At 42.7% G+C, this 15,144-nt stretch overlaps 1 protein-coding gene across 1 annotated transcript in view; it reads right to left on the bottom strand.

Annotated features, from left to right (window-relative positions):
- The window catches only part of SV2B (synaptic vesicle glycoprotein 2B), a 185,525-nt gene that overhangs the window by 58,055 nt on the left and 112,326 nt on the right, over positions 1-15,144 (bottom strand). Inside the window, 1 exon segment of the mRNA XM_017891372.1 lies at positions 8,786-9,618. Within this exon segment, the coding sequence (XP_017746861.1) occupies positions 8,786-9,236 (451 nt within the window). The 5' untranslated portion in view covers positions 9,237-9,618.

Raw genomic sequence — 15,144 nt, 5'->3', positions numbered from 1 at the left:
ACTCCAATAACATTCTATGGGTTCTCCCACCTCCAGTCTCTCTTCTCGATGATCCTTTCTTCACCATTGTGGCGATTCTGCCAGTTGCTGAGGATGTCTGTTCTAATTATGCGTTCCTGAACTGGGGAAATAACCACAGAACAAGTTTGGGGACCCACTGTGAGATGGACCTGAGCTAAAACTCCATTGATACCTGACCACCACAAGCTCCTACTCTGACTGATGGGCCACAGTGACAATTTTCAGTCTCTTGGAATTAGTGTCAGTTCAGAGCAAGCATCTTCAAAAAGTCTGACTATTTTCCTTTCCCTAATGCACAGTCACCTAGTAAAAGCTCACAGGTCTCTTTGGGGAACACTGGGAGAAAGATTAATGGTATAAATTTTTGGCAGTGTACTGGGGTCCCTCCTCAAGGAGATTCAGCCTCCCTTTCATTAAAGGGGTTCTGGGTCTGTAAACTAGCTCAAGTCTGGGAATTGACCAAGAAGCCATGATGCTCTGTTTCTATATTTCATTAGACTTCTGTTCACTTGACCTGGAACTTTACTCTTATACAGATCAAGTAAGAGTTTAGTAGGCTTTCTTTTTATTTCATTTCTAAAAATGCCACAACTGACTAGCCAGTACCATAGGTCTACACAGGTCAGACTGTTCTGATTTCTGCTTTGCTTCCGCTGTCCACTACAGTAACCACACTCCCCTTGCCTTTGGTGACTGAGTGCCACCACTTGGCCCTTGCACCCTGGGATCCAATTATTCCCACTGCATTTAGGTGTTCCAACTCAGTGACTACAGTTCACACTAGAAGGTCTGTCCCAGAGAGCACAGTAATCACAGACCTCTTTAAGGACACTAAGGATCCCCTCAAGAAACCCTCACCGTCATGGTAAAACATGTGTTCTCTGAACCATCCCAGTGTGGGTGAGTAGGTCTGAAATGAAAAATCCATCTAAGATGCAAATATTCCTAGGCCTTTCAATCCCTTCCTCTACCATAAACCAACATAGGTCTGGCATTTCAAGTTCATTTACTATGGGCCACATTTTGATCTACATTTCAGCCAACCAATGAAACAAACTGGTAAAGCTGCAACATTAAATGCAGAACTTCTGCTTAGTGGGCCCAAATCAATAAATTTAGCCTGACCCAACTCTATGTTTCTTCCACCAGTATCCCACACCCTTAATATCCATTCCTACATATATTCTCCAGATTTCTGTGTGTGTAAATTAGAAAAATCAAGTCATTCTTTTGGAGTGTAGCCACCTCTTCATGGTCCACATGTTGTGCCTCACCTTTAGAGGCCTGATGGGACTTGAGTCTAGTTATAGGTATAGAAGCAAAGAGGGTTGGAGGGGGTGGGTCCTGACGAGAATCAGCAAGTCTTGCAAGGCAACTGCCTCAGGAGAGGCACTTACAGCCTCCTCAGTCACTGCAGAGTTCATCTTCTCTGAACGGGTGCAGAGAGGTTGCTTATATTGGCAAAAAAGACTCCTCAGAATTTAGGGGCTCAGTGTTCCCGGTCTCCTCAGTCTTCCCGCACATCCCCATGCTGACTTTCAGGATCTCATTCCTTCCCAGTCAATGTTCTCACTTTAACAGAAGACACCCTGCAAGGCTGGGAATTCAATTTTCACTGTAATTCAGCCACTCACAGAATGAGATTCTGGGTTTGGTTTTCAGCAATCTTAGGAGATAAGGATCTCTTTCAAGGGAAACACAGAAGATTTTATGTCCTTTATGCAACATTTGAGCTGGGAATTTGAATCCTTGGGCTCATCCATTTCTTTCCCTACTTTGTCCCGTAACATTAGTGCTACCAGCCAAAGTCATTATACTCATTAGTTTGACAAAAACGTTTGAAGGTATCATGTACTTGGTCACCCAGATTCTTGCCTATTATAAGTATTTGATTAGATGTTTCTAGTGATATTTTACGTATCTTCATTGCCACATCACAACATGGACTATCAGTGCTCTCTTTACTCCTAGAAATAGAGTCAAAAGGTTCTTTAACATGGAATCAACATAAGTGCCCATCAACATGGAGCTTGGATAAAGAAAAGGTGGTGCATATATACCATGGAATACCACACAGCCACAGAAAAGAACAAAATCATGTTCCTTGCAGCAACATGGATGCGACTGGAGGCCACAATCCTAAGTGAATTAATGCAGGAGTAGAAAACCAAATACCGCATGTTCTCACTTATAAGTGAGAACTAAATGTTGGGTATTCGTGGACATACAGATGGGAATAATAGGCACTGGGGACTACTGGAGAGGAGAAAGGACTGAAAAACAGTTAGGTTCTTTGCTCAATACCTGGGCGATGGGATCCTTTATATCACAAACCTCAGCATCATACAATATATCTATGTAACAAACCTGCACATGTACCCACGGAATCTAAAATAAAAGTTGAAATTAAATTTTAAATGTGAAAAATTTGAAAGGAACTACTGCTATAACAATACATCATGCTCAGAAATAAACTATCTTTAAATCTAATCAGATTAGAAAGACAATTCCAGAAACTCCAGAACCAATGCAGAAAACTCATCCTCAAAATTCTGCTCCTCTAGAAGCACTCTCAGTACTAAAATCACTTGGGCAGAGTGATCATCCTAAACCACAGGCCTCATCTTATCACCTCTTCCTCAAAGGCATATTTCATAGCTCCCCATTAAACAGTTCTCCATTGCCAGTGAAATCAACTCCACATTCCCAAACATGGCAATCGCGTATGCCTGCTAAGGGAGCCCTTCATTTTAAGTTTATTCTATTTCTTCTGAGCTTTTTTTTTTCACAAGAGCATCAGGTAATCAGTCTATCCTGAAGAATTACATGATCTAAACAGTATAAATAAGAAAACTGATATAAATCAAACACAGAAAGAAATATATGGACATTCCCAGTGGTGGATTTCACCATCATGAGTAAGTAGGTATTTACTGAGGGCATATTTTGTGCCAGACAAGTGACCCACCCTCCTCCATACCACCTCCTTCTGAGACACAGAGTGGCTCCTCTTTTCAAGAACTGACAATGAATTTAGGCCTAAACAAAACATGGCTCATAAATCAAATATTCTGCCCTGATGCTTGGCTAGAATTACATATAAAACAATCACGGGATAATCTTTCATGACAGCAGAGTAATATATCTATCTCTGAGCTGCCACAAAAATTCAGCTCACAATTTATTCTAATGAATCTGCCCCATCTGACATTGCTCTGTGTCCTCTGTGTGGCTAGCACAGACACCATGCCCCAGGGGTCAACTGTTAGGTTCTAAATCACTTTCTGAAAGGTGTAACTCCCAGAGTCTTTTCACTGCAGATGGCAAGAAACTAACAGCCAATAAAATACACAAGTCACTGGATCCTTCCAAGAAATCAAAACTCTGCAGGCAAAACATAGAACTCTTGCCTGAAAGGGAAGCTCACATTCATAGGCATGAAGGTAAGGAATAGCCCACAATTCCAGGTTGAGGTGCTTATTTGCAATTATGAAAAATTGGTGTCGATTTATCAAATGCAGGCAGAAAAGCATGGAGTTGGTTTGTCTTATGTATCGCCAATATTGTCATGCTATAGGTTGGTGCAAAAATAATTGTGGTTTTTGCCATTTAAAAGTAACTCCAGGGAGACAAGGCTCTCACACTCAAAAAAATGAATTATCTTTAAATCTAATCAGATTAAAAAGATAATTCCAGAAACTCCAGAGCCAATTCAGAAAACTCATCCCCAAAATTCTGCTCCTCTAGAAGCACTCTCAGTACCAAAATCACTGGGGTAGAGTGATCATCCTAAACCACAGGCCCCATCTTATCACCTCCTTCCTCAAAGGCATATTTCGTAGCTCCCCATTAAACAGCTCTCCATTGCTGGTGGGATCAACTCCACACTCCTAAACATGATAATCCGTTGCCAGTTATGTCATTTATAAGAACCAAATGGCTTACCCTGCCACATAGCCTTGAGCTTCCTAAGTTTTGTCATTTCTTTGGGTGATTTTTCTTTTACATACCCAGAAAATGCATAATTATCACATAAAAGGTTAAAATACATGTGGATTCACTCATCAACCACCTAAAATTGTGGAATCTCAGAAGGAAGACTTCAGATTGGCCCAAGGTCACACAATCATTAATAGAGCAATTGCAAAAACAAATCTCCTAATTCTAGAACGACTCCCCCAAGCTCAAGCTCTATCCCTTTACACTGTCTTTGTTTCCTTCCTATCTGAATAAAAGTGATAAGACTGAATGCTGCATTGCACGATTATATTGTGGTGTTTGTATTTAACATCTCTGTGTGACCTCCATTTCTGCCATTAGAATAAAACTCATTGAGTGCCAGGACTTTGTCTCCTTGTATTGCTATAAACCAGAGGAGTACCAGGCGTGTGGTAATGTTCAATCATTTTTTCAAAGAATGGATGAAGACTTTAATTAACAAATGAATGCCTTCTCCTTCATTGAGAGTTGAAGGAGACCAACTGCTGGACACTAGGCAGGGTTGAGCCTTCAATGTCAACAACATACTCACAGACCTTTTTCTTCCCCAAGTGAGACAGTTCTAGATGAGGATCCAACAAAACATAATGCTCAAGAGAAGTAAACTTTAATCTTTCTAAAAGCTCAGAAAAATAGGACAGCAGCACCCAGATATTTTTGTCACCTGGCCAAGGTACATTTATTTATTTTCTGAACTGATTCATTCATTTCCAGGAAAAAATAACAAAATATCCTATGATTTGACACTTGAATTTGGGAATGGAGATTTCTCTTACTGAATTCCTTTCCTGGGTCATCAAGTAGAAGTCTAGTGTAAAGACATCACTTTTAGAGAGTTTCTTTTTCTTTTCTTTTTTTTTTTTTTTTTTTTTAATGAGACAGGTTGTCACTCTCTCACCCAGGCTGGAGTACAGTGGCACAATGATAGCTCACTGCAACCTCCGCCTCCTGGGCGCAAGCAATCCTCCCACCTCAGCCTCTCGAGTAGCTGGAACTACAGGCATGTACCACCATATCTGGCTAATTTCTTTTGTATTTTGTAGACACGGGTTTCACCATGTTTCCCAGGCTGATCTCAAACTCCTGGGATCAAGTGATCCTCCCACCTCGGCCTCCCAAAGCACTGGGATTACAGGCATGAGCCACCACACCCAACCAGAGAGTTTCTTTTTTTAAACAGCGAGAGGATGGGGAAAGAGAGATCTGAGTTAGCAGCACTCAAACATAAACAGCCTTTNTTTTAATGAGACAGGTTGTCACTCTCTCACCCAGGCTGGAGTACAGTGGCACAATGATAGCTCACTGCAACCTCCGCCTCCTGGGCGCAAGCAATCCTCCCACCTCAGCCTCTCGAGTAGCTGGAACTACAGGCATGTACCACCATATCTGGCTAATTTCTTTTGTATTTTGTAGACACGGGTTTCACCATGTTTCCCAGGCTGATCTCAAACTCCTGGGATCAAGTGATCCTCCCACCTCGGCCTCCCAAAGCACTGGGATTACAGGCATGAGCCACCACACCCAACCAGAGAGTTTCTTTTTTTAAACAGCGAGAGGATGGGGAAAGAGAGATCTGAGTTAGCAGCACTCAAACATAAACAGCCTTTTTACCAGCTGAGGTAGGATAGCTTGACCTTAGAAGTCTACCATAAAAAACACTGGCTGAAAGAAATTTGCAGTCTCACCGGAGAAAATCTGTTCCTGAATCATTATCAAGCAATGAGTTTAGTAATAATAACAACCACAATCAACGATGTTAACTAAGATATCTTGAGCACTGATTAGGTCCAGGTACTGTTTTAGCCATGTTAAATGGATTAACCTCATTTAATTCCCCCCCCAAAAATCCTATGAAGTAGACACCATTATTATCTCCATTTTGCAAATAAGGAAACCAAGGCACAGAGAAGCCAAGCAACTTTCCCAAAATCACGCTACTAAGAAATGGCACAGCAAAGACTCAAACCCAAGCAACTGGCTCCAGGGCCACATTGCTTCATCATCTCACTGCAGGTATAGATCACTGCAAATGCCAGAAGGCAGAATGGCAGAATATAAAGTAACAAGAACTAATCGTTGTTGAGGGGGCACCAAGTGCTGGTTGCTTTACACCTACATTATCTCATTTAGTCCTCACAGCACTGTATTACTGCTCTTATTCTACAGATGGAAACACCAAGAATTAGAGTAGTCATCACTTGCCCAAGGTCTCTAGCAAATCGATGACATATAGGACACACCCAGTTGCCCAGAGGTCGGACTCCAGTGCCCACATCATTATCAGCACACCATGCTCCCTTTCTGCTGGAAGCAGTCTGGTGTTCCAAGCAATCTATAAGGTGCTTGATGACACAGACAGTGGCCTGTGTATGGCATGACCTCTTTCCCACAAACCAGGCATGAGAGAAGGGCAGTAAGATATGGCAGAATGGGCCCAGACTTTTAAGTCAAATAGACCTGGGGTCAAACCCCTGCTTGACACCTATGAGCTATGTGACCTTAGATAAAACTCTCTGAATCTGGGTCTGCGTGTTTACACTGAAGGACAAAGATCATCTAACTGACATGGTGACTCTGAAGGTTCCATGTGACTGTGTGGAAATTCTGGCCTCATGAAATCCTCAAATCATCCAGCCCCCTGGATCCATTTAGACACTCATTTTCTTGACCACAAAGAGGGTCCCACAAGTGCACAGGAAGTCCACCTATGTTCAGAGGGTCTGCCTTATCCTCTTGGGCTGAGTCACAGCATCTTCTGGGCAGACACTAGGAGCAAAATTACAAAAACCTGGACTCCCCAGATTAAGACCATGTTCCCACAACTCCCAGCATTTGCCCTAGGAGCCAGCAAGGGCTGCAACCATACTGCAGCTCTGTTAATGAGGCTGCTAGGCACCACGGTGCCAGAGAGACCAGCAGGGCATGAAATCATTACCGACGTTGCCAATTTGGACTCACAGGGACCCAGGGTTTCAGCTGGGAATACTGCAAAACAAATTAATGTCTTGGAAATGTTTACATCAGTTGGAGATGGTTTTGTTTTGTTTGGGGTTTTTGGTTTTTATTGGTTGGTTGTTGGTTGGTTGGTTGGTTTTGTCCTTTTAAAAAAATCTATTATTTATACTTAAAAGCAGGTAGCAGAATTTTTTTAATATGAAAAAGAACTACACTAAAATTATGTTGGTGTTTAAAAACTCTAGGTAATATCCTTGCTTCTCAAGCCCTTCCTTCTGTTTGCATATACTCTGTCTCTTTTGGTGCCCTCATGGTTATATCTGACATAGTTCTAATCATTTTCAATGGCCCTTTAGTTAAACACAAATGTGTAAAACCATTTTAAAAAGCCCCTAGGAACAATTCTTTATGCAGATGTTCTTTATTTGATATCTCAGTTTTATTTACAGTGGCCCTAATTCAGGGGATTGCAAACTGCAGCCCACAGGCTAAATCTGGCCCACTGACCATTTTTTCGTAAATAAAGTCTAATTGGAACACAGTCACGCCCATTTGTTTACATGTTGTTCAAAGCTGCTATTGTGCTACTGTGCCAGAGTTGAGTGTTTGTGACAGAGACCATCTGGGTCTGCAAAGTCTATGATATCTACTATCTGGGTCTTTACAGAACTGTTTGCTAGCTCTTGCTCTATAGCAAATATTGGGGATCTGAATTACACCAGGTATTTCATAGAGACTGTTCCTACAGTAACTAAATAATTCTCTGTGTTTGTTAATGTCTGTTTGTTCAACTACATGCAAATTATCTGAGAGACAAAAGCTTTTTTCTTCCCAGGTCCTGAGCACAGTCTAGCATAAGGTAAATCAATAAAAAATATTTGTTGAATGAAGGAACTGAATTGCTAGATAGATTTTGAGCTCTTCAGGGTCACAAGCATGTCCTGGTCTTGAATGAGAACTTGACTCACAGTTAGTTCTCAATAACTGCATGTTTGCTGCACAATTAATTTCATGGACTCTAAATTTAGAGGCTAGATATGTTTTGCAGGACATTTGGTGACTAAAGACAAATGCTTGTCCATATGATGATGAATCTTTTCTACATCACACCATTTGTGCATATCCTCTCTCTAATTTCACAAATCCTCTCTGCCTCAGCCTGATGCTGGCTCTGATGATGCTGATCTCTTAATTGATTTGCAAAGCTGTTCCTCTATCCTGCAGAATCCATCTGTGCCTCACAGCATGGTTCCCAACAGCCTGCAGGGACTCCACTGGTGTGCTCAAGCCCATCATTCATCCCCAGGATATGTGGGCATTCAGCCTACTAACATTTATGTACATGAGAAACCAGGAACAGACACCATCAGATTCTGGAAAGACACAGAGAGAAGGACCAAGTGGAAGAGACCAGCCAGAGGTCTCTTCCCATTTGTATTTGTCATTTGGACATCGAAGAAGGTTTAATTTGCCACTCCCACATTTGCCACTCCCAAAATATATTTGTCATTTGGACATCGAAGAAGGTTTAATATGAAGAAGAAAGAAATCTGACTCTCAAGGAGGCAACAAGATCTGGAAAGCAAACTAAGAGCTCAGAAGTCAGATAGACCTCAATAGAAATCTAAGCTCCAAGACTTATTAGCTGTGCAAACTTAAGCCAATCAATTGATTTCTTTAAGATAAAAATCCCTTAACAGCAAAATGGGTACATTGTGATATATTTAAAGTGCCTAATAGTGACAGATACTATATAAATTTTACTTCTCCTTCCCTTTCATTGGAGGGATCATTGGAAATTTCCACTTACCTAGCATTCCTTTTTTGGAACTGGACAGACACATGTCCTTCTCTGCACTGGGCAAGGCAAAACTCACCACGAACACTTCCACTCCATCGGCCATCAGGGCCAAACCTAAGACGAAAAAGAGGATCCACTGGAAGCGGCCATGGCCACACTCATCCATGATGGTCTCGTACTGGTGGGCCAACTGCTCCTCATCTTCCAGCCTCTCAGCCATCAGGTCTGTCTGGCCCCGAAGGCTGTCCATTCTGGAGGGCGCCATCTTGGCCTGCTTGGCCTTGACATCATCTGGGTGAGGGATACCCTGGTACTCGCCCTCATAGATCTCGTCTTCCTCATCATGACCTTCGGTGACATCACTCTGTGCATCTTCTTCTGGGTTGGACTCATTGCCACGGTAATAGCCATCATTGGGGGCATAGCCCCCATAGTTGTCCTGATACTTGTAGTCATCCATTCCTTGGTTCTGCAACTGCTTGGTTGCCACTTGAGCTATATCCCTCGCTCTGTGGTAGAGGTTTGGGCTACTTCAATAACCATCATTCATTATGTAATTCAAATGTGAAATATGTTCATGTGACTTCTTAGGTGAAAGTCACACTCGTTTTCTCCCCCCTTTATCTCTCAAATCAACCAGATTTGTGTGAAGACAACCTAAATATCCTTTTGCACTCAATATCTATTGGAAGTCTGGAAAGTTTCAAGCTCTGGTCTCCTTTAGAGACTCAGAAGTGTTGTGTTGGGAAGTGTTGATTAGAAATGGATCCAGCTGTTTTTCTTGACAGGGACTTGGCAGACTGCGTGCTGGCCTGATTTGTCCTGCCACCGAAGGTTATGCCCTGAGAACAGAGAGAAGGGATAGAGAAGAATGTCACAAAAGGTTGAAATTCTAACAAAATCCTCTCAGAATTAAGCCAATATATTCGGTAATGCCTCATGTGTAAGGTGGGGAAAACCTTGATCAGAGATTCAAATTTCTATCAACTGAATGAGGATTGAGTCAGTGAGGCTGGAGGCTAAGGGAGAAGGAACCGTGGTCAGAGAGGCCCTTTGAATCTCTAATTGACCCATGAAAGAGGTCAGATCTTATGCAAGTTAGGAGAAATACCTAATGTAAATGTCAAGTTAATGGGTGCAGCGAACCAACATGGCACATGTATACATATGTAACAAACCTGCACATTGTGCACATGTACCCTAGAACTTAAAGAACAATAATAATAAAATAAAACAAAATAAAATCTTATGCAAGAATGGAATATAAAGTGGTCAAGGGATTTTCACTCTAAGATAATTTTGTGTTATGGATTTTCTAATAGAACTTATCAAGCCTTTGGCAATAGTGGAGGTTATTACAGCTCAGTTTCTGCTATGAAAATGCCAGCTTTTCTAACTTTGTCATGAAGTGGCTGTACAATTTAACATCTAGAAATGTATGGCAAAAAAAAAAATAGCTGGAAACATTTTTCTTGAGTCCCAGCTTACTTTTGAGACTCAGCATTGTGCTTCAAAGACCACTCTGTCCTCATATGAGGCTTAAACAGGCAGCAACAGGGCGCTGAGGATACAGCCAGATGACCTGGGTCTGAAACTCAATTCTGCTGCACAATGGACCATGCAACCATGCGCGCATCTTTCCGAGCCTCAATTTTCTCATGTATAAAATGGGATAACAATAGTACTTATTCAAAAGGTTGTGCATAAAGTGCTTAGAATAATGCCTGCTCTGCACAGGTAAATACTATTTAAGCCTTGACATGAGTGCTGCTTTTTTCTTTTTTTTTTTTTCTTTTTTCCTAGTTCCATTTCTGGACACCAGGAGGCAATGTTGTCTAGAGTCAAGATCTCATCCTCTATCCCAATTCCAATCAGAGTTCCTCTGTTGACTCCTTTGCCCAGTAGATTCTCATTGTGCCTAGAATCTCAGGTTTCACAAGGCTTGGGGCCACCATTTATTGTGGCCTACTGTGTGCCAGAGAGTGTGCTAAGTGTATCACATCTCTTATCTGTAATTCTCACAACAGCAAAGAAAGAAAGAAAAAAATCTGTATCTTCATTTGAGAGATAATCAAACTGTCTCAGAGTGGGTTAGTAACACGATCAAGGTCACAGCATTAGGACCAGGTCACTGATCCCAAAGCCAGCTCTTTCCTCATGCTTCCCAAATGCTATCCCGAGGGATTGTCACATTAAATCACCTGGGGAGCTTTAAAAATACAGATTCCCACAGTGTAATGAAAAAGGGCTGGTTCAAGCTCAGAAATCCAAATTTGCACACAGCTGTCTCCAAGTGGCTCTGAGGTCCCACCTCACTGAGTCAGGTGAGTGGAGTCAGGTGAGTGGAGTTAGCTCCCCTCAGGACTAGGCGTCAGCCCCTCCTACACCCCCTACCCCACCCCAGTGCTCCCAGCTGCTAGACCCTTGATAAGGATGATGCTCAGACCTCCATACATTGAGGCTACCAGAGACTCACGCCCCAGGTCAAACCACCTGCCGACAGTACAGACCCCATCAATCTTTACAGGCCTCCCTGTCACACCTGAAATCCACTGTCCTTTTAGCATGCTCAGCAGATGTGACCTTACAAAGGATTGGACACACTTGTCCTCACCATGGCTACTTGACTCCTCCGTCTGCCCACAGACCATCCCTGGGCCGTCTGCCCCACACCTGCTTCCTGGCCCTCCTGGTCTTCGGCCCTGGACAGACTCCAGCATTGAAACCCATCTGACTCAGACAACACAACACATTTCCTTCTGAGAGGATGGAAACCAGTGGTTCTCAAACATTGCAGGGGGAAGCACCACTCGGAACATGGGCAGATCAACAGAAATGCCAATTGCAGGACCCCTCCCTGAAAGACACCGAATATGCAGGATGGGGGCAGGGCCTTGCAATCTGCATTTTCCACAGACAACACCGGGAATCCAGGACTGCACTTTGAGAAACAGTGCCAAAGAAGCCAGCAACAAATACTTACTAAGAAATGATTTACACTCTACTCTTTCTGATTTTTCACCATCTCCAGTAAATAAATTTCTATTAGACCATGTTGGCTTGAACCATGTCAGATTAATATTCTAAATCTGTTTTTATTACATCTATTTAGGGACCACCAGAGGAATATAAGTCACATGTAAACAGCAGGAGAGTTTGCAGAGTGCTATAAAAACAGGGAAAGAACACCAATTGACTGAGACCTGGTGTGTTATTTCCATCCCGGGGGCCCTATAACAACGTCGTGAACTAGAAATGATAGACTTGCAATTCCAAAAGTACTTGTGGGACTCACCACCCAGGACAAAGGTTCTGGGAGTTGCTTTGCAGAAAGAAGCAGATCTTCGTCAAAACTAACTCCACTCACCCGATCCAGTTAAAAGAACTGCTGTGAATGTCAAGTGCAGTGGAGGGAAGGGGAATCACTGTCCAGTGATTTTTCATTTCTATTTCATTTAAGAAATACAACTATTAATCATTTTCAATGGTACTGGCTGAATTGTGTCTCCATAGCATGAAGGTATGTTGAAATTCTGACTGCTGGTACCTCAAAATGTGATCTTATTTGGAAATAGAGTCTTTACAGAGGTGATCAAGTTAAGATGAGATCATTCGGATGGGTCCTAATCCAATATGACTGGTGTCTTTACAAAAGGACACAGAAACAGACATGCTCAAAAGGCAGACAATGTGAAGACCCAAAACAAATGCCATCTACAAGCCTAAGGCTTCCCAACCTGCAACAGATTCTCTCTCACAGCTCTCAGAAGGAATCAACCGTGTTGACACCCTGATTCTGAACATCTAAGCTCCAGAGCTATGAAACAAATAAATTTCGGTGGTTCAAACCATCCAATCGGTAGTATTTTTTATGACAGACCCAGGAAACTAATACATTCAACAAGTCTAGTGTTTATCAAATAACAAAATCAAACAGCTATGATAAAACAACCACAAGTGCAACTGAATTGAGTACTGAGGTGAGCATTTTATAAGCAATACCTCATTTATTCTTACAGCCAATAGTAAAACAAGATTATTCTCTCCATTTCACAGATTAAGAAACTGAGGACTAAGAAGATTGAAGAATGTGCCCAAATTAACACAGAGAATCAATATCGGGCTTGGATTTGAAATCCATGTTCAAACAGAATGTTAGGGATGATGATACAAAGTGAAAGAAACTAAGATGCTAAGAATATAAGTCAAGGTCACACGCTGAGTCGCTGGCAGAGCTCACATGGACATTGAGCTTCCAACTCTTTGGTTAGGGTTTGCTCACCCATCCTCAACAAACATGTCCTGGGATCTTGATGCCGAAGACATTACAGGAACTGTGACATGACTTGATCCCCATTCTCAGAAGATCTACCCCTCATGAGTTAGATTAAAACAACACAAAGCATCATGCAGTAATAAAAATTACAATCTTGATTATTAATAATAGTATCTTCCATTTATTGAATAAGCCTTGAGGCTTTGTGCCAGCTACTGTTCTAAGTTTACCGTGTGCTTTACATCTTTTAACCTGCACAAGAACTGTGTGAGGTGAGACTATTATTGTGCCCATTTTACAGAAAATAAGACTGAGACTGAAGAACTTAGATAGATGACACAGGGTCACAGACATTTGTTCTCCAAGGGGTTCCAAAGGAGGGAGGGGTCCTATGGGTCAGGATCTGCTGAAATAGTATCCTAGAGGTAGTGGGGATGTCCAAGGGCAGGAAAGGGCTCAGAGAAACAAACAATGGAGAGGAAGGCATGGCAGGCTGGAGGACAAAGCTACACAGAGGCATGCAGGCAGGATGGCTTTGCTTGTCTTGGCAGCAATGAAGAGGCCAGGTGGCCTATAGCAGTTGATCCAAGAGTGAGAAGTTATGGGAGATATGATGCGGAAGGAAATAGAAGTCAGTGTGAATACGCTGCTCAGGGTTTGAAATTTTCTTTGAGAAAAGAGACCCAGTGAAGGTTGTTAAACTGGACACAGCAGTGCAGTGCAGCAGGGCAGGACTCTGGAAAGATCCTTCTCGTGGGGGGGGATGTGCTCCTGGTTTTCAATAAAAATTCTAACAACAATGAAACCAGGTAGAAGCTTTCATGTATGCACGTGTGTGTGTGTGTGTGTGTGTGTGTGCGCGCGCGCGCGTGCGCGCGCGTGCATGTGTTTGTACATGCTTGGTAATAGTCCAGAGGAGAGGTGAGGTCAGGACCAAGGGGGTGGCCATGGGGCTGGAAGGACACACAAAGAGACTCCCACAGGAGAACACATGGTGCATTTCCTATCAGGTGAGGAGGAAAGGCCGAGAGTAACTAGAACAATGATGACCCTAAGGAGCCAAATTCTGGACTGGAAACCTTTCCAGCATCCTATATAATTCCTGTGTAATTAAGATTTTAAAAAATCTTTTTTCAGGCTGATCCACCTTTTCGGTATGATTGCGGGACGTACAACAGAGACTCTGGTCTCAGAGGGTCCAGGTTCCAATCCTGACTCTGCCACATCTACTACCTGCATGCAAGCTACTAACTGCTCTGTGCCCCAGTTTCCTCATCTGTAAAATGGCTATAGTAGGGTCATTGTGAGAATTCAGTTGAGATCATCCATGAATAGTGCTCAGCATGGTGCCTGGCACAGATGTGATCAATTTAAATCTGATCTAATAACTATTATTGTTGTTGCCACCATAATTATTGTCTGGACATGGGGGCTCACACCTGTAATCCCAGTACTTTAGGAGGCAGAGGTGGGAGGATTGCTTGATTCCAGGAGTTTGAGACCAGCCTGAGCAACATGGTAAAACTCTGTCTCTACAAAAAATGCAAAAAGTCAGCCAAGTGTGGTTGTGCACACCTGTAATCCCAGTTCCTCAGGAGACAGAGGACGGAAGATCAATTGATCCCAGGAGGTGGAGGTTGCAGTGAGCCAAGATCATGTCACTGCACTCCAACCTGGGTGAAAGAGAGAGACCCCATCTCAAAGAATAAAATAAATAAAAATGAAAAATAAAATAAAAGTTATGATTATTATCTAAGTATTGGCAATTAAAATGTAGCGAAGTTCTAAGCTTGAGCCCAGCCTCATGCCCCATGAGATTTGGGGCCCATCAGGACTGGGCGAGGAAACCAAGTACAGAGAAAAACAAACTAACATTGAGTTACTCATAAAAACAACTACTTCCGCCGGCCAGGCTGGGTGGCTCAAGCCTGTAATCCCAGCACTTTGGGAGGCCAAGACGGGCGGATCACGAGATCGAGACCATCCTGGCTAATACGGTGAAACCCCGTCTCTACTAAAAAATACAAAAAACTAGCCGGGCGAGGTGGCGGGCGCCTGTAGTCCCAGCTACTCGGGAGGTTGAGGCAGGAGA

The sequence above is a fragment of the Rhinopithecus bieti genome, unplaced genomic scaffold (assembly GCF_001698545.2).
Source record: "Rhinopithecus bieti isolate Rb0 unplaced genomic scaffold, ASM169854v2 scaffold_20798, whole genome shotgun sequence".
NCBI lineage: Eukaryota > Metazoa > Chordata > Mammalia > Primates > Cercopithecidae > Rhinopithecus > Rhinopithecus bieti.
This window is presented reverse-complemented; position numbering and strand designations above follow the sequence as displayed.